Source organism: Gracilinanus agilis, chromosome 1 (assembly GCF_016433145.1).
Source record: "Gracilinanus agilis isolate LMUSP501 chromosome 1, AgileGrace, whole genome shotgun sequence".
NCBI lineage: Eukaryota > Metazoa > Chordata > Mammalia > Didelphimorphia > Didelphidae > Gracilinanus > Gracilinanus agilis.
In genome coordinates this window covers 289,330,137-289,351,304 of record NC_058130.1, presented here as the reverse complement: position 1 = coordinate 289,351,304, position 21,168 = coordinate 289,330,137, and the positions used below count along the sequence as shown (strand labels likewise).

Below are 21,168 nucleotides of genomic sequence, written 5' to 3'. Positions count from 1 at the left end.
ATGTCTATATTGCCCTCTTGTTGTAGGACTTCAGGGCAATTTTGCTGAATAATTTCTTTTAGTACGGAGTCCAGGTTTCTATTAATTTCTGGGTTTTCTGGAAGACCAATTATTCTCAAATTGTCTCTTCTAGACCGGTTTTCTTGGTCTGTCACTCTCTCATTGAGATATTTCATATTTCCTTCTATTTTTTCAGTCTTTTGACTTTGTTTTATTTGTTCTTGTTGTCTTGAGAGATCATTGGTTTCTAATTGCTCGACTCTAGCCTTTAGGGACTGGTTATCGGCTATTATCTTTTGGTTTTCGGCTATAATCTTTTGGTATTCCTTTTCAATCTTGTCATTTCTGGTGTTCAATTTGCTTATCGGTTCATTTGATTTCTGAGCCTCACTTTCCAATTGCAAGATTCTACCTTTTAAACTGTTATTTTCTTGCCAGATCTCTTCCATTTTCCTCAGAATCTCAGTTTTGAACTCTTCCATAGCTTGTGAGGAGTTTTCCTTATTTGAGGAGGGTCCGGATGCTTGTTTGTTCTCCTCCTCTGTTTGCTCGGTTGTCTGGATTTTCTCTGTGTAAAAGCTGTCGAGTGTTAAAGACTTCTTCTTTTTGTTATTATTCTTTCTCTTCTGAACCTCCTGATGCTGAGTAGCCATCATTAGCCCAGCAGCTTCTCAGCTTTATCCTCGGGCTCAGTGTCTGTTCCCAATCTATTGGCTCCTGAGGTCTGAATTCTGGTTTTTTCCAAGGTCAAGCCCCCTGGTGGGCCCTCTTGCTTGATCCTCTGCTGGAGGTTTCTTTACAAGTCTCAGGGCGCTGTTTCCACAGTCGTATACCCGTCTGCACTGGTTCCCCACTTAGGCTTAGTTCTGCCTCCACCCACGCCTCTACTCAGCCGGCTCTCTGCGCCCAGCGTCCTGCTCCGGTGCGCGCGCTCAGATTTCGCGTGCTTTTTTTGACTTAATGGGGTCCTAAGTCTTGCTGCTGTCAGGAACAGGTCCCGGAGCTGCTGATGACTCGATGGGTGCCCCAAACTTGCTCTATTTCTTTTTAGCTGGGTTCGGAGCTATAGGTGAGTGTGGAGGGGGTGGGGGTGGGGCGGTTGCTCAGCTCGCGATTGAGTGAGTGAGAGCCCTTTTTAGCTTGGAAATGTTTCGATTCCACGTACCTTCCACGCTGTGCCCTGTTGTGGGGTTCCTCCATTCGTCTGGACTTGTTTTTATGTCCCCTTGAGGAGTTTTGTATGTTTCGGTCAGGAGAGGTTAAGAGCTGCTTCTTACTCTGCCGCCATCTTAACCCGGAACCACTAATAAGGTTTTGCACAAATCAAACAGATGCAGCCAAGATGGGAAGGAAAACTTTAAACAAGGGGAAACATTTTTTTAAAGTAGGTTTCTATGAGAAAGAAATTCTCTCGAAGAGAGAATTGATTCAAATATATAAGAATACAAGTCATTCACCAACTGATAGTCAACTGATATGAAGAGACAGTTTTCAGATGAAGAAATCAAAGCTACCTATAGTCACATGAAAAAATGTTCTAAATCATGTTTATTTAGAGAAATGTAAATTAAAACCACTGTTTGGATACCATGACAAAAGGAAGATGGCAAATGTTGGAGGGGATATGAAAAACTGAAACATTAACACACTATTGGTAGAATTCTGAAAGGATATGATCAATTCCAGTTGGAATCTTGCCTAAAAAGCTATAAAACTGTGCATACCTTTTTGTCTAGCTTGACATCCATTAAGTCAGTATCTTTAAGAGTTTTTTTTTTTAAAAAGGAGAAAAGCATCCATATGTATAAAAATATTTATAGCAGCTTTTATTTTTGTAGGGGTAAAACAACTGTTCTAATTTACAACTGTAAATTAAAGATATGCACCCATCCCTGATGAATGACTGAACAAGTTGTGCTTTATAAAAGATCATTGTGGAATACTGTTGTGCTATCAGAAGTGACAAGCAGAATGCTCTTAGAGAAACCTGGAAAGGCTTACATGGATTGTTGCAAAGTGAAATGAGCAGAACTAGGAGAACCTTGTACACGGTTACAACTAAATAAAATGATCAACTGTGAATTACTGAAATATTCAGTGATTTAAAATAATTGTGAAAGCATCATAATGGAAGATGTTATTCACCTCCAGAGAAAAAAATAATGTAGCCTGAAATGGAGATTGAAGCTTTCATTATTTTGTCTATTTTCTTTTTCTTTTGTCTGATTTTGTCTGCTTGCCTTCTCAGTGAGGAATGAGAGAGAATTTGGAATTGAAAAGTAAAAAAAAAAAGGAATGTTAGCAAATTTTTACATATAATTGAAAAACAGTATTTGAGGGAAAAAAGAAAATGCTTTGGAGTCCTCTTTTTCATTAAGTGGCTGTTTTCCCTGCCAGAAGCATGAAAAATGCTGAGTTTTTCTGGATGAAGTATTCTTGGCTATAAGACTGTAACGTTTGCATTTTAGAATACTCCTTTCCAAACTCTCCACTCCTTTATTGTTGAGGCTATTAGGCTATTAAATTTCATAATCCTAACTTTAGTTTTACATGATTGGAATTTTTTTCTACTTGCCTTATAGAATTTTTTTAATAGACAGCTCTGTATCTTAACTAATTTTCTTGTGAATTTTCAGTTTGGGGTTTCTTTTAGGAAATGATCAGTGGTTTCTTCCTCTTTCTACCTTGTCCTCTGGTTTTAATAGATCTGGGCAGTTTTCTTTTTTTGATCACTATAATATGATATATTTAGTCCCTTCTTTGGATCATAAGATTCATGTGTTTCAATAATTCCTAATTTTTTTCCTCAATCTATTTTCTAGTTCAGTTGTTTTTTGCTGTGAGCTCTGTTTTGCTTTATTTAACAAATCTTTTAACTTTGGTTTACTCTTCTTGTCTTATAGAGTTATAGTCTTTTTGGTCCATTTTGGGTTTTTTGGGAGTTTGTTATATGTACAAGGGTTTGTATCTCTTTCTGGAAGGTGTTTAAAAGTTTAAAACCCTTTTCATTTCTTTTTTTATATCTCTTACTTCTTTTACATTTTTTAATCTAGTCCTCTCATTCATGATAAAAACTTTTTTTTCACTATTTCTTCACATTTTCCAGAAATTCTTATTCTACCTGTGTATCAAATGTGTTTTTCTTTGATGCTTTATTTGTGGATGATTTTGAGATATTCTCTTCTTTTGAATTTGTATCTTAAGTACCCTATCACCATGTAGTTTTATATGGTGGAGTTTGTTTTTTCCCTGTTCATTATTCCAGCCCATTTCCTTATTTTATACTTCATGTTTGGGCTAAATCCTGCATACTTCTAGATGAATAGTCTGGAATGCTTTCTTGGATTATTGTATATGATTCAGGCTTTGGACTTGTAAGTTTTCTAGCTCTCAATGTGGCCTGATCCAGGATAAAGTTTAATTGCTGTGCTACTGGTCTGGTCACTGAAAGTTTCTAACCTGAGTATCTAAGCAATGGTAGACTTCTGCTGGATTTAGCTATTATCAACTAGTTAGGAAATTGCTGGTTCAGAGTGAAAGAACTGCAGGTTCCCCTTTAATCTTTGATTCTTGCCGTGGTTATTTCTTTGTAGGCTTCAGACTAGACTAGAAACTAAAACAGAGAACACACTCTTCCCTGGTATCTGAACTATACTGTTGCACCTTGCTTCTGAACTTGTTCCTCTATTGTTAAACCTGTAATTGTTCCTTATCCTCAAATCCTTTTCAAGAATGCTTATTTCCTCAATCTGCTTCGGATCAATTACCTAGAATTGTACATTGAGGACAGTGTTACCACGTGGCACCTATTCCTTTTGTGGTGCCTTAGTATGAGTATCACATCTCATCTCATCTTGGCTGGATACATACCCTCTTCCTAAATTATATAGTGCTCCATACAGCCTTTTGTGTATAGACCCTGCCTTTTGTGTCTGAAAACCTATTACTCTTTATTTCTTTTTGTTGATCTGAGCTGAAAAATGACACTGGAACTTTTTGTTTGTTTCCCCATCAGGATTTGGTCTGGTGAATTTTTTAGATCTGTTCAGAGGAGGTTTGGAATTTTGGTGTGGGGGATGTAAGTCTCACTATACTTGGTTCTACCATTTTGCCCCTGCCATCTTCATGGATTTCTAAAATTCTCTTATGGCCTTTATATTCCTTCTTGTTTATCTTTTATCTAGATTTGTATGTATTTGAAATGGGTATATGAAAAACTATTTTAGTTTTGCATCTCTCTTCCTCCATTTGAATTAACTTTTTAGTATTTTGATGCTATAACATTCTATGTTTAGAAATATTATTATTGATGTTAAACATATAATTTCTTGGTCTCTTTTTTATCTTTCTAGATTTATTGCAATTTTGTTTGAAATCATGATTCTTCTCCCTGCTTTTTTTAGGTTTCTGAAGAGTACTATATATTTAATCTAGCCTCATATTTCAATTCTATGTAAATGTAAATCTTTGTGTTTCAGGTTTTTATGGTAAGCAACATACTACTACATTTTCATTTCTCATTTATTCTGCTTTCCTTTTCTATTTAAGTGTGAGTTCATTCCAGTAAATATTAATAGTTGTGTTTTTTTAATTTTATATTTGTTTAAGTAATTTTGTTTTCATAGACTTTCGTTTTCTCTTTGGCCTATGCTAATTTTCAGGGCATTTAGTTTCATTACATCTCTTACCCTTTCCTCCACAGTATTTTCCCCATCCTATTTCATTATTCCAAAACAAAACCAAACAACTCCGTTCCTCTGTCTACCTTATTAATTTTCTTTTTTAAAAAACCGTTACCTTCTATCTTAGAATTGATACTAAGTATCAGTTTTCCAAGGAAGAAGAGCAATATTGGCTAGACAATTAATTATGGTTAAGTGTCTTGTCCAGGCCACATAGCTAGGAAGTGTATGAGTTCAAATTTGAACACCAGACCTCCTGCCTCTAGGCCTGGCACTCAATCCATTGAGCTACCTAACATCTCTGTTACTTTTGAGGATGTTTTGTTTTTCTTCTATTAGAATATATTTCTAAACTATTTAGTTCCTTCCAATTAATCTAACATATTTAACTTTCAAGTGTTTTTCTTGTCTGCATTTGTATTTCAAAATTTCTACTCTTAGAATTGTGTAATGCAGGACAGAGTTGCCATATGACCTGCATTCCTTTGTTATTGCCTTTTAGTCCTTCAGTATAAATTAATTTTTTTTCTCTATCCAGTTTTGTCAGATGTTTCTTTGTGTTTGTAAGCCATTAACTTTTGCCTTTATTTTCTCTTTAATTGTGTCAAGTTTTTTGTGATCCCAATTGTGTTTCCTTTTAATGTTTTCTTTTGGGCATCTTACAGTATTTTTTTTAGACCTAGAAGGAATGGATTTTGTCTATGACATTCCTAGGAGTTTTCTTTCTTTCTCTCTTTCTTTTTCAAGAGCTGACCAGTGAATTTTTTTTATTTTCACTTTTCCTTCAAGTTTCAGCAATTTGTACCTTTTTAAAAATTTTTGATTCTTTAAATATGGAATCCTAAGCGTTTTTATTTGGTCATGGTCCTCAAGTCTAATGATTCACATATTCTTTCCTTAACCTCATTTCCAGGTCATTTGTTTTTCATGTTATATATCTTATTTTTTCATATTTTCCCCATCATTTGATTTTATTTCCATATGCCTTATTATTGTAAGGAATAATTTTCTGTTTAACACAGTCTAATTTTCAAGGAATTTAATTCTTGAATAAAGTTTACTCTTTTACAGTATTAATTCTCATTAATATTTTTCCTTGCAGTTGTTTTCATTTTATATATATATATATATATTCCATTTCATTTCTTCCAGCTATTCTTGTTGTCTTTACAACCAGAATTCTTTTTTCTGACACCTTATTTCAAACTGTTGTGAAGTTACTATCTTGTTTTGAATTTATTCCCTTGGACAGCTTTCAGTTCCGAATATGTTTTCATCATCTTCATGATTTTGTTCTGGTTACTCATATCTCTTGCTCTCCTTTCTGGATTGAGGACTTACATAGTTACCTCAAAACATGCTCTCATTCTCTTTTCTGTTATGAATAGATTATGCTTAATCCTTAACTCAGTGGCTTAAGCCTGATCTTGACTCCTAAAGAAAATGTCTGACATTGGCTCCCACAGAAGTTCTGGCTATGGCTACTTGGAGCATTTGCATACTGGGTTGCCACAGGCTGGGTGATTTTCTGGTCCTCTCTCTTGCTATGGAATGGCAATAATTCATACTTCACCTTCTACTTACCCTAAGTTGGGACTGCTCTGCATTTGTCCTGGATTTTGGCAGTCCTTTTTTTTTTTTTTTCCTTTTTACATTTCTGTGCCATATAGAGGAATTCAGAATAGTATTCTTTCTGATGAATTTTATAGCCTTACTGGAGTGTTATTTGGTGATAGATCTGCTTTCCTCTAGACCAGTTACGGGCAAACTACAGCCTGCAGGCCTGATGTGGCCCCCTGAAATGGTTTATCTGGCAGTGTGACATAAAATGGTGCTAGTTGTGTTAGGGTCCGTTTTCCGTGAGCCCACCCAACAAACAGAGACCGACACTGCAATACACAAGGAGGTTTGTTTATTGAGCTGGTGCACCAGGGGAAAGCTTTAAAGTAGCATTCCACCCGGGAGCCTCCAGCAGGATTCTTTTAAAGTAACTGGAATGGGGAAAGGGATAGGAGTTGGAATTTTGGCGGGCTTAATCAGTCTTCAGGATGTTCTTATCTCAACATTGTCCCAGGAAAGTTCTTATCCAGACTGTCAGTATATCGTAAACCATTGTGAAACTACCCGAGGTTGTGACCAGCCCTTTGGTCTAGATAAAGTTCATACTGGGAACCATCCTTCTTCATTCCCCACTTCTTTTGATTTAGGGAGACCTGTGGACATAGATATCCTCAGCGCCCCGGAGGGGTTGATACTGTTGTTGTAAAGTGAGGACTTGGATAGTATTAAGACATTCTTTTATAAAGTGGACTAGGCGGTTAAGAATAAGGGGAAGGGTACATAGTGGAAGCAAAGGAATTTTCCTGCCTATAGTTTGCCTGGAAAAAACAAAACTTTTTCACTATGGAAGTACAATGTTCTATGCTGTCTCTGGGGTACAATGTCCCACAAGGTCCCATGCCGTCTCCCCTCCTCTCCTCCAAATGCCTAAGGGAAGAGGGTCGATGGTTTCCATCTTCTGTAGCTTCTTCAAGCTGAGAAGGGGCATAGAATCTCTGAGAGGAGGGAGCAGGAGGAGAGCTGTGGGCACAGGGTCTTCAGGGGTGTCTCTGCAGCAAATGCCAGGGTCCTGGAGGCTTGGAGACCAGAGACTGTTTCCCCAGACTGACAGACAGGGCACAAGGGGAGCATCCATCCCTAAGGCAGAAGGATAGAACCTACGACTGGGGCAAAAACAAGGAACACCAGATACAAATGGAGAAAATTAGCACAATAGAAACTGATATTAACATTAACATTTGGGTATCTTAGCCAACAGATTTTATCCCCAGAAATCATCCTCTGAAAGGAGTTGAACCTTTTAGGAAATTTGATCCCAAAGTTGTTTGCAGAGTTGGCATGTGATGTTTCTGTTAAAAAATATATCCTTTTGCAAAGCCCACATTAATATGGCATCTATAAGTACTTGAATAACAACACTTTACAGATAAATTTCTTTATCCCAAATCCTGGAGGAAATCCAGAAAGCCCTGGGTTATTTCCATGCTTAAGACCCAAACTTCAGTTGTGGTAAATTAAGGCTGCAAGCTACAAGTCATCTATCACTAAACTTCACCTACTCCTCAAAGCGTGTTCCCTAACAATTTGATAATTTTCAATTATTAACCCAATAGGTTGTTTGGGGAGATGGAAACATTAATTTCACAACTTGCATTAAGTGCTGATTATGGGAACTTGCTCCAAAAGGGAAGGCAGATAGGAAAAACATTTCCTCACCTCCCAAGGGACACATAGTGAGGGGCTCCATGTACAGGCCAAAGCTGACACTGGCTCATGCCATCCTTGTGTCACTCAAGCATTAGTGGCCTAGATGGTCAGAAGAGGTCCAGTCCAGGTTGAGCCCTAGAATTGCCTCTCTAACCATCACAGAACATTCTCTTTCTTTTGCACTATATCACTACTGGATCCCAGAAGCCTTCTCCTTCCTTAAAAGACAAGTCTTTCCCATTACAGCTCAGAGAAATTCTGCTAAGCAGCAGTCTGAAAACAATTTCCATACCCTCAAACAAGCCTTTCACATCCCTACCAGGCTAATCACTAAGTTATTTTTGCATATTCTGGCAATAATTAACATATTATACTTTTAGTCACAAAACCTGAATTAAGAAACAGGAGTGCTAGATTGAGTAGCTCCACAGTAAATATAAATCAGGGCTGTATCATTTCCTGTACCTGGGCCATCTGAAAGACTAAGACAAGCCATACAGGAATCTCTTTGGTGTAACTTCCAAGAGAAATTCCAGAACTATTTGCGATTTTCCTAATACCATATACACTAATTTTAGAAATTATCCCTAGGTCAAGGATCCAATTATAAGAAAGAGTAGAACATCTATCTATTCTCTTTCACCTCCCTATCTGTTCTCTTTCATCTCTCCTTCTCTCTCCCTCTTCCTCTTTCTTTTTCCCTCAAACCCTCTGCTTAAAAAGCAGAACACAACTTCCATTTACCCATCACGAATGAATCTGCATACTCAGGACATTCAAGTCTCTCTTTCTTCTGTATTCCAACACAACATACCTCTTCACTTTCTCTGACTCTCTGTAACCATCACAAAAATAAACATACCATTTGGTATCCCTTCAAATCCTAATCAATAACTCCCAAGAATTGAGGCACTGTAACTTTAGCATAGTGCTCATCAAGTATAAGATTCAGTTCATAGTACAAATTGGTAAACTGAGGTAACCACTGAGTATTGAGCAAAACCTATGGTACAGTCAGGTTTACAATGAGCTTTTGCCTACATTCAAACAACACTTAAAGCACATGTTTTAGCAACAATTTATGTAAGAGTCATATTTAAGGGAATATCACAAAGCTTGTATAGTATTACAGGGTCTCTTTCCAATTACAAGATTTGAAACCTTTTAAGCACTGTAAACCTTAAAGCAAGCCTTTTGACAAGCAGGCTGCCTATCTATTTTTAAAACCAAGAAATCAAATATAATAATAAAGTTAGTCAACTTTAATACACTGAGATAAAAAACCCATTTATGATCATTTTAAACCCGAAAAAACACATTTTTGATCAATTTAAACTCTTAAACCTATTTTATTTTTAAGCCTCTTATTATGGAAGGATAGATAAGGAGGAAAACAATCTTCTTGAGATTAACATGGGCATTGTGCAGAGATGGCAGGGACCCTGCACCCCTTAACTCAGGCAGGCTGTGAACAGGAAACTCCATTCCCCTTCCTGCCCCTGTAACACTTTAAAAAGATACACCTCTGGCCACACCTTGATAGCCTGAGCCCAGAGGATCTCAGACTGATGCTCCACTCACCAAATGCCCAAGTGCAAGGAGTCATGTCCACACTTTTGAAAAGGAGGTATGGGGGGGCAACCCCTGACAGTTGCTTCACTCGTGCTGCCATACCATGCCACGGAGGACAACCCCTCAGGGCTGCTCCACCCATGCTATCCTGCTGGCCACCAGTCCCATCTTAGCAATAAATCTTTCTCACTTCTAAGCTAAGCCTGGGGTCCTCTCATTCCAGAGAAGGCCTCCTTCCCGAACCCAGGGGTTCACCATTTGCACCCTTATAACAACTGTACTGTTAAAAAAAACTTGTTTTACAAGATATCCATGACTTTTCTATCAACTTTTACTTGCTTGAACATCTCTTTAAAACTCTGAAGTATATAATTAAAATATACTCATCTTTAAACTCTTTTAAGATCTTACTTATGTACTGTGTTGCTATATCAGTTCCTATGTATCAAAGTGGAACAATTAAAAGTATTTCTTTCTTTCCTCCTGTTTGCAAGGAAGAGTTAAATAGCTTGTGGGCAATTTACCCTTAAGGCTGCCTGGCTTGTTTTAGGTTTTTATGACTTAAATCTTGTCTCTTATCTCTCTTTAACAAATGAGATCACCACAATTTAAAATTTTGCATGTATCAAAGCTTTCATAATAAATTACTCTCTATGAATTTTAGTTTGAACTCCACAGCTTCTAAATAACTTCAAGTCCTTTAGTAATCTTTTAGTATGTAAACAACTGAATTGCAAGGCCATTTACTCTTATTCCTTTCAGACCTCTGTTTAAGACAGAATAGAACCCCCAGTTTAGTTTCTTTTTACCTCAAAGCATTGTTACATAACTAATTTAATTTCATCGATATTACTCTGATTTACCTTTTGTTGTATCTATTTTGCACCAGAATTTACACCTATTATTTCTTTACTCTTATTTCCTCTGGCTTCTCCTTCTTTACCATTATTACAAAAAGAGGAAAAGTGCTATATTTAATTGCATGTAATCCTTATGTCAAACCCTATTAGATTCTGGGCTGGTCAAAATTTCCCTCATTAATTTCATACAGTTTGCACATCATATATCCTTAACCTATTCAGGTGGAAAACTCAATTCTCTTTATAGTCTAAATGCATACATATTTTGTATTCATTCATCATTATTTTCTAGCAATTTGAGTCTGAATATATGTTAATCTCTAGATCACAGATTCCTTCTTATACATTGTATGCATTTAAAACCAAAACCAAAAACCAAAAATCCTTACCTTCCCTTTTGAAGTTAGTACTGTGTATTGGCTATCAGGCAGAAGAGTGGTAAGGGTTAGGCAATGGGGGTCAAGTGACTTGCCCAGGGTCACACAGCTGGGAAGTGTCTGAAGCCAGATTTGAACCTAAGACCTCCTGTCTCTAGACCTGGCTATCAATCCACTGAGCTACCCAGCTGCCCCCTTGTACACATTTTTAAAACAATTCATACAACTCTTAGTCAAAACAACACTGTTTAGAAATTCCATCTTTTGCAAAATACCCAATTCTTAGTACCTGTATTATTAAAACCCTTGCATAGATTAACCATTTAAAAAACAAAAACTTCTTGGGTGTCATGTGATTACTTGTTGCTAGTTCTGACAGCACATACATTAAAAGAACATCTCATTTGAAAAATCCCAAGTTTAAATTCTAGAATAAGTTCTCATTACAACTTTATCTGAATGACTTTTACATTTGACTGACAGTTACCACTATAAATAAAATTACATTGTACCATATCAACATCATTAGCAATCCTAAGAGAATTCACTCTCAATCTGCTGTATGTCACCATATGTCCCACAGGGCGTCCCCTGTGTTTCTTATGGGGTTTCCTACCTTCCTACCCTAGTCACTGTCAGACTTGAACTGACAGTCCCACCGGACTCAAACCGGACAATTTCCCTGTCAGACTCAACCTGATGGTCCCCTGGACTCAAACCAGACAATTTCCCTGTCAGACTCAAACTGATGGTCCCCCGGACTCAAACCGGACTACTTCCCTGTCAGACCCAAACCCAGAGACTCTGGGGCTCGCCTCAAACACTCAACAATTCGCTTCCCTCATTTTGTTGCCGTTCCTCTGGAGAGCCTCAAACACTCAACAATTCGCTTCCCTCGTTTCGTTGCCGTTCCTCTGGAGAGGTGACAGAACCAAACTACTCCAAGGTCCACATTCAGAAACAGGTCGAGGGGACGATCAATGTCGCGGGTCTGGCGGAAGCCTTCCCCTCACTCCGGAACAGAGTGGACCACGATGCTTAGGCAAAGGCGGGCCGTATAATCCCCGGCCAGGCAGGCGCTCCACAACCTGTATGCGTTGCGTGGATCGTCACCCCCCTTGCCATACATTCACTCACACATACATTCCAGGCCGGCCCGACTTACCCCGGACTCAAAGGAAAGGTCTCTCCTGCCTCCTGCCGCTTCTGGTTGTTGAGTGGGGGGCGGGGGGGGGTTCAAACGGATCCTGGACGAGCCCCCATATGTTAGGGTCCGTTTTCCGTGAGCCCACCCAACAAACAGAGACCGACACTGCAATACACAAGGAGGTTTGTTTATTGAGCTGGTGCACCAGGGGAAAGCTTTAAAGTAGCATTCCACCCGGGAGCCGCCAGCAGGATTCTTTTAAAGTAACTGGAATGGGGGAAGGGATAGGAGTTGGAATTTTGGCGGGCTTAATCAGTCTCCATGATGTTCTTATCTCAACATTATCCCAGGTCTGTCTTATCTCGACATCATCCCAGGAAAGTTCTTATCCAGACTGTCAGTATATTGTAAACCATTGCGAAACTACCCGAGGTTGTGACCAGCCCTTTGGTCTAGATAAAGTTCATACTGGAAACCGTCCTTCTTCAGTTGCACATTTTGAAAAGAAAAGGGGCATTTGTAGTATAGAGAGAGGGGGTCATATAGTTTTTTCTAGCTTTGGCTGAGTTCTAAAAGCAGTTAGGGGTTCGGAATCTTGGGGGAAAAAGTTCAGTTGGTTTGGGTCTCCCGTGGAGGGAGGTTGTCTGACCAGCTAAGCTGCCTCTTACCTATCTGTAGAATTGAAATTTAGCCTAGCTTTGAAATATTTAAGAAATTGTTATTTTGGATAAACCCTTTATATCTTCCTTCCCAATATTATTTCCTACATTCCCTCCCTTACCTTACAAGGTCTGTGGAGTTAATAAGGAGAGTAATTAGAGAGGAGTTCAAATCTGTGAAGGGTTAATTGTTATTTGACAGTATTAGATATAAAGAAACTAGTCAGTCATCATTTATTCTCTTTAGATATCAAGAGCATTTTGTAAGCTGAGTTAAAGGCTGGTCCTTACTCAGACTCCATCTCTACCTCCCTTCCCCCACCTGAAGTTCCTGAGACAACTGTTAGGGCTTTCCTCAATCCACTTTCCTGACAGATCATCCTTTAAAAATAATAAACCCTTTTGTGTTTCAACAGACCTATTAGTATAATTTGTCTGTTAGTTATTAAGAGAGGGAAGAGAGGGAAAGAACCAACATACTCTGGGCTTGAAGGGAAGCCGGGGGTATCCATCTTGAAGGATGGTGTAACTTCAAACAAGTCCCTTCCTGTGAAATTAACTAAGCCTGTTGTTAATTTCAGTTTAGTCTATTTCCCTCAGCCTGTTTGAGTCTTAAGTCCCAGTCTGTAAAGCCTGCTGTTTTGTCTGTTTAGTTTAATTTCTCCTCTCCCTGAAGATCTCTGTTTCCCTTCTGTGTTATACTCCTGACTTCAGCCCTATTATATCCTGAATCTCCTTAATCCCAGCCTACCTGTAACCTAGATTACCCATTTAGCAAGTCTCTAACAACCTCCTTTCAAATTCCCTTATACCACACACCTTTCCTCAAATTATCCCCATTACAGACATTATTCCTAATCTGATGAATACAATGAGTAGGATACAATACAATGAAACTTTGAAAGAGTTGCCTTAGAAACAGCCTGACAGATGAGCATTTCCTTTCCTTTGGCCCCCTCTTTAAAAAGTTTGCCCATTACTGGTCTTGACCATAACACACTGACTTACCACAGTTTTCTTTTTATATTTGTGTGCCATAGCATAAATTCTTTCATGTTATGATTAATATCTTAAAAGAGGGCAGCTGGGTAGCTCAGTGGATTGAGAGCCAGGCCTAGAGACGGGAGGTCCTAGGTTCAAATCCGGCCTCAGACACTTCCCAGCTGTGTGACCCTGGGCAAGTCACTTGACCCCCATTGCCTACCCTTACCAATCTTCCACCTATAAAGTCAATACACAGAAGTTAAGGGTTTAAAATAATAAAAAAATATCTTAAAAGAAACTCATAATTTCTTAATAAATTATGTTTTAAAAGCAGTATAATCCTATACCCATTGATTAAGTACTCTATACTTGGTTGATCAAGCTAATGCTGCAGCTATGTTTCATTGTTGCATAGTTTGTGTAGATTTTCATTTTCATCACAATCCTTTGGTGATGCTTTTTTTTCTAGATCAAATTAACTAGGCCAAAGAATTCATCATTCATTGGGTAGCCTCCTGGTAATGAGCTTCTCCATAATTATTTAGTTTGAACTTCAGAAAACAAAAGCAATCTGACACAATGCAAAGCATATACTTAAGCTTTATATACTTAATATACTTAAGGTTTAATCTCTTAGAGATTCTGCTAAGGTGACATAGCTTTTAAGAATCCAGAGTATTAGGGACTTAACACCAGGTACCCTCAAAATGAGGCACTATACCCCAGCAAGGATACATAATCAAGATATAATAGCACCTGGTTTCTCTGTAAGCCCTCTTGATCACTAGGAAATGCATCTGATTAGCAGAAAAAGTATGATGACTCTCATGGTCTTCAAGGAATCTACCAAATTGGAGAGGTTTTTCAGTCTACATGGGTATAACTTTTTATGTCCTTAAGGAACAAGGGAGATAGGTAAATTAAGTCACAGGCACAGTTTTGTTGCCTTTTAAGGAAAACTAAGACCTATTACACTGTTGTAAATGGAATCAACTTTAATGTCATTACTCTTCAGATTTGATGTTGAACCAAAATGAGGAATTGAGTCAGTAAAAAGTTAACCAAAAAAAAAGTTAAAAAAAAAACCTTTGCCCTAATAAGCAAGGATATGCATACAGTGGCACTAAGTTTCTTTGGATATATCCCAACTTTTCTCCATATGGAAACACATCTGGTCTTTTGGTAGGATACAATGTGGTATATGGTACCTTGTATGGTTTTCAGAAATCCACCAAGTCTAAAGGGCCCTAACTACTTGTGACTGCTTATGCCTTTAGGTGACCCAGGAAGTTTTCATTCAGGGCCATTCAAAGACCAGGAACAATTTTTTCACCTTTTAGGGAAAGCTAAGCCCTAAGGTGCGAGTAGTTAGGGAGAAGAAGCTGTAGCAGAGAAACACTGGTAAATATTGATTTTAGGAAAGCTTTGGTCCTACCACACAGGTTAACCACTAAGCCATCATTATGCATTGTATAGAAGGACTTTTTGCCTTCTTTTCTGGGATTAACTTTACTTCTTCTTTACTCCTTTTCCCTCCCCCTTTTCTTTCTCTCCATATAGATAATATGCATATTATATATAATCCTATACATATATGCACATCTATATACATATATACAAAATATAAATTTCTAAGAGCATGTCCCTAATATGTTCTAGTGGAAAGTAAAGGGAAGAGACTGATTTAGTTTTCAGTACTTTGTTATTGAGAATATAATTGTGCCATTAAAAATAGGGAAACCAAGAAGAGGGGAGCATGTTTTGGGATTGGGAGAAGAATTTGAAATTAGTGTGTGACTTTGAAATTGAGACATCAGTGGGACATGAAAGTTGAAATATCCAGTAGAAAGTTAGAAATGCAGATATGGAAATCATACAAGTAAAGGTAGTCATTGAAGCTTATTTGATTGAATAATATTGAAATGGGACATAATGAAATAGGACAGAGTACATAAGAAGTACATAAATCTGTGGGAATCTACTCTTTAAAATGGAAACATGTAGGAAAAGGGAAAATAGCCATCAGTGAGTGAAATTTTAGTGCTAAGGAAATAGAGTAGTAAGAAGGAAGAGGTGGTCAGTAATTAGATACTTTCAAGAACTCAATAAGGATGAGTGCTGAGAAAAGAATATTGGATTTAGTGATTATGACTAAATTGGAAACTGTTAAGAGAATTATTTCTGTTTAGTGGTGGAGATTGAAGCCATGTAGTTAAGGAGTGAAAAAAGTGACTTACAGCAAGTATATTCTTCCTAAAAATATTATATGCACGCATTCATTTCAGCACCTTTTCGTTCACATGCCTCCTCAACTTCCACAAAAACACATTCTGTCAATTAGAATCATTTCAAAATCATTTAATCAACCATCTGGCAAAACAAGTCCGAGGAAATTTGCCACACACTTCAATATTTCAATGAATCTGTATCACCACCATGGCTCATAGGCCCAATACAGTGATCCTTCACCTATCACGGGAGTTACATTCCAGAGCCCCCCATGATAGGTGAAAATCAATGAAGTAGCAGCATTATATTTATTATTTATATATTTTAAGGCCTTATTAAACTTCCCACTCTCCTATAAACTTTTTCCATACCCTTATAACCTACAGTCATTGAACCAATCAGCACCCAGGATACAGAGCAATGCTGTGGTTGACCAACCTTTCATTCCATCAGCCAATATTATGCCACAATACAGAATCAGATTTTTTTTAAACCCACAATACAGTGAAGCCCCAATAAGTAAACCATCATATAATGACTGTATACATACCATCTTATTTTATATGATGCTCATTTTCTATGTCCTGCCTTAAATCTTCCTATTAATTGACATTTGTTGAGCTTCATGTGCTACAACAAATAAAACAATAAATAAAATAAAATGAGCTTTAAAAGTATGTGTGCCACAATAAATAAAAGAATATTATCTAAAAGCTTATAATTACTGAAGGGTCCAACATGAACTTTTTATAGAGAAAGAAATATACATATATGTGCATATATACATATATGTTTTATATATAAAATACATATGAAATTAATACAGAGTGATTAAGAAGGAAGGCACCTGCAGTTGGGAAAATAGGGGGAAGTAAAAAATGGTATTTGAGAGATATCTTAAAGGAATACAGAGGTAAGGAAGGAGTTCATTACAGAAATGGAAAAATGATAATTGAAAATACAAAGAAAGGAGTGAGAATATTGTGTGGGAGATAGAAGGTTCTGTTTGGCTGTAACTGAGAGTATGGGAAGGAGAACAATGAATCAAGGCTGGGATACTAGTTGTTCACTGGAGGTTTCTGAATAGGGGAGTAACATGATCAGATCTAATAGAACAGAGATAGGCTTGAGGTAGGCAGATAATTTAAGAGGCCTTTGGAATAGCTTAGATTTACAGAGATGGTGACAACAGAATGGGAAAGATGTGAAAGATGTTGTGGAGCTAAAACAAGATTTGACAGTGTCCTAGAACATCTACTCCACTGGAGGTCTGCATCTAGAACAGATGTTTTGTTTTGTTTTGCTTTTAGAAAAATCTAATTAATTAATTAGTTAATTAATTAAGAATGTTTTTCCATACTTACATGATTCAAGTAGAACAGATGTTTTTAATGTGGCTTCCATGATAGGGCATCTGTTGTTTTTTTATTACATTTTATTTACTTTCTTTTACTATAATTTGTTTCCTTTGTAATCCTATATATTTTATTTATTATTTATTTTAAAATATTGTTCTGAGGAGTCAGTAAGTTTAACCAGACTCCAAATGATGTTCATGACCCAAAAAGGGTTGAAGGAGCTGCAATCTAGAATATTTACAATAGTAAATACTAATTTAATAGTTGGGTTGTTGATTACTTAATTTTACTATATATTTTCCTGTTCTATATTTCCTCTTAATACACTTCTTCCATACAAATCATCATTATTAATAGACCAGCTTTTTAATTTTTTAATTTAATAAAAAATGTCTTTTTGCCTCTTTCTTTTATTTCTTTGCAATATAAGCCACCTAGTATTGCTGACAGTTTAGTAACTTTGGGACATAGTTCTAAATTGCTTTCTTGAAAGGCTGGAACCATTCCCAACTCCACCTTCTCTTAGCCCCACTTCCAACATTTGTCATTTTCTTTTTTTTCAGCTTTGACAGTTTTATTAAATGTCAGCTTTAATTTGCATTTCTCTATTAGTCACTTGGAGCACTTTTTCATTTGGCTATTGATAATTTGGATTTCTTACCCCGAGAATTGCCTATTTTGTATCCTTTATCCATTTATCAATTGAAGAATGGTCCTTATTCTTAAAAATTGATTCAGTTCCTAATGGAAATTAGAAGTATCAGAGAAACATGCTACAAAAAAACTTTCCTGCTTAATTGTTCCCCTTCTAACCTGTAGCTGTATTGGTTCTGTAAATTAAATAGCAAAGTACATGGAGTTGAACCTGGAGTCAGGAAAATCAGAATTTAAATCTGTCCACAGAGAGACACTTACCAGTTCTGTGACCTTGGGCAAATCACTTATTCCGTTTGCCTTAGTTTCCCTATCTGTAAAATGGGAAGTAATAATACTTGTCTCTTAGTTTTGTGAGGATTAAATAAGATAAAATATTTAGCATAGTGCCTGCCACATATTTAAATGCTAAATAAATTAGTTAATATTATCTTAATTTTACTTGCCAAAAATCTGCTTTTTAATTTTGTGATCTCCCTTTTCCTTGCTTAATCATATACTCTTCCTTTATTCATATATTTGCAAGGTAATTTCTCCTTTGTTCTTCTAATTTGTATTTTATAGGATATTTTATATCTGTCATGTATACATTTGGCCTTTATCTTGAGGCAACTGTGTGACACAGTGGATAGATTTGGAATCAAGAAGACTCAAGTTCAAATTCTATATGAAACTTCTGTGTTACCCTAAGCAAGTCACTTAATGTCTATCTGCCTCAGTTTCCTCAACTGTAAAATCAGGGTGCTAATAGCATGTCTGTTATTATGTGTTGTAAAGTGTTATTCCAAACCTACTTTCAGCCAAATTGCTGTCTAGTTTTTTGCCAGATATGGAGACCTAACCTCAGTATTTAGTCTTTTGAGTTTATTAGCTCTATAATTCTATATTCATTTTCTTCTTTATGTTGTGTAGCTCTAATCTGTTCCACTGACAACATCTAGCATGCTAGTAAAACTTCGAGTATATTCCGGCAACAGATCAGGAACTTACTGTCCCTTTTGGAAAATGATAACTTAAAAAGAAAAAGAAAATGATAACTTATCTAACTCTTTTCTTTTCAAAGAGAAAAAGTATTTCCACCCTATTATAATGAATCCACCCAACCCATCCCAGTGATCTTCAATTCCCAGTTTTCATTATTTAAACCTTATTCTCATCTCCTTCAACATAATGCTCCCTACTCAAAATTATACATTCTAGAACTGTGCTGGTGAAGGCATGGCACACATGCCCTGGCTGCATGGAGAGGGCTGCTCCCCTCCCCCTCTCCACCAGGCCTGAAGACATTTTTTTTTGCATGCCCCACTCTTCTATCCAGCAGACCAATGTTCTTCTTTCCTTTGTTGTCAGAGGTAATGTGGGGGCTCACAGGTGGTTTGAAGGTGCAGTTGGGTACATGATCTATAAAAGGTTCACCAATGCTGCCCTAGAGCTACCCAATCCTCCCACTGGTCCCTAGAATGTCTGCTTCAGAGAGTGACAAATTAGATTTTGTCTTAAACTTTTTTTCTTTCTTACTCCCTCCCTCCATGTTCTTGCACTCATTGAAACCTGTCTCCCTACTGACACAGTTTCTCTGGCTATTCTTTCCAGTAGCTCAGTCAACAAAGCAGATGACAAATACATATATTAATAATACAAGGATATCAGTGACTGATTTGGATGGGTAGTTTTTCAAGTCTATCTTTTCCCTAGTTTCTTCCAGAGATGGGCCTAGCACAGTAGCAACAGCAGCCTGCATGGTAGATTAAGGACTTTTTCAGGTTCATAGAGAGCTATATACTGATCCTTTCAGTGCTAGCTTATTTTTGATTTGTCATATTACCAAAGGCAGTCCTTACTTATTAACTAATCATTGAAGTGCGTAGGATTCCAGTTCCTAATTTGGTAACTGAGTAGGCCACATTTCTCTGAAGGACAGTACCTATTGTGATATTCTGTAGAAACTTTTGCTTCTTTATAATATATAGCCATAAGTAAGAACTTCATATGTGCCTTGAATTTCTAATAATTGCATGTAGCCTAATTAACACCTTAGGGTCCCATGCCTGGAGTGAACATGTAAAATGAATAAATAAATAATGAATGAAAAACCCATCCTACCATCTTATAAAGTTATAAAAGTTTTCAGGTGAAATATTTTGTTTTAGGCTTAATAATGCTTAGTAATTAATAAATTTGATTGTTACTATAGGTTAGTAATGTATTACTGCAATTATACTTTTATTGAAATATGAAATGAATAAATATAAGCAATGTAATTCATTGTTGTTGTTACTATTGTTGTTTTTAAGAAAATGTTGAATGATACTTTCTTTTACAGCTAACCTTCCAGTGCCAACTATTGCAGCAATAGATGGGATCGCATTAGGTGGTGGCCTCGAATTGGCTTTAGCATGTGATATAATAGTAGCAGGTAAGAATATGTGGCCTGTTAAAATAGAGAATGTGAATACTAAACTCATTCTTATTTTAGGAATGACATTGTCAAGAGCTATATTGATTTTCAATTCATTCCAAAAATATTACATTCAATTTTAAAGAAGCTCTTAATTTCTGCCTTAGAATCAATACTAAGTATTAGTTCCAAAGTGGAAAAGTAAACAGTAAGGGCTAGGCAATTGGAGTTAAGTGACTTGCCCTGGGTCACATAGCTAGGAAGTCTTGGAGGCCAGATTTGAACCGAGGACTTCCCATCTCCAGGCCTAGCTCTCTTTATTTTACTTTACTTTTATTAAATAAATTTTTATTGATAGCTTTTGTTTTTATATTTTGTAAATATCTTCCTAGGCAACTAGGGGCCTCAGAAGATAAAACAGTAGGCCTGGAGTCAGGAAGACCTACGTTCAAATTTATGTCAGTCATTTACTAGCTTTGTGACCCTGGGCAAGTCATTTAATCCTTTTTTCTCTCAGTTTATTCATCTGTAAAATGAGTTAGAGAAGTAAATGGCAAACCATTCCATTATTTTTACCAAGAAACCCCCAAATGGGGTCATGAAGAGTTGGAAACAACTGAAACAAATGAATAACAACGAAAAATTTCCCCCTATTATCTTTTGGCTCCCCCATCCCAGAGAAACATCTTGTATAACTTTTTTTTTTAAAGAAAAGAGGTGAAGAAGAAAAAATTAGGAAACCTTTCAATACATTGAAAGAAATCTTGATAATATATTTGGTGTTCTACTCTTATGGGCCTCCTCCCCCAACTCTGGAAAAGAATGAGCAGAGGTTTTTTTCTCATATCTGTTCTTTGGGATCGTGCTTATTTATAATTTAAAACATTAGATTTTTATTTTTTGTGTTATTGTTGCCTTTTCCATCTATATTATTGTTGCATTTTCTGTTTATATTTTTTTCTTGGCTATATTCATTTTACT

The 21,168-nt window shown here is 36.8% G+C and overlaps 1 protein-coding gene across 1 annotated transcript in view; it reads left to right on the top strand.

Moving 5' to 3' along the window:
- Window positions 1-21,168, top strand: part of AUH (AU RNA binding methylglutaconyl-CoA hydratase) — a 204,839-nt gene that overhangs the window by 124,560 nt on the left and 59,111 nt on the right. Inside the window, exon 5 of the mRNA XM_044662349.1 lies at window positions 20,113-20,205. Within this exon, the coding sequence (XP_044518284.1) occupies window positions 20,113-20,205 (93 nt within the window). The remainder of the gene's footprint in view (window positions 1-20,112; window positions 20,206-21,168) is intronic.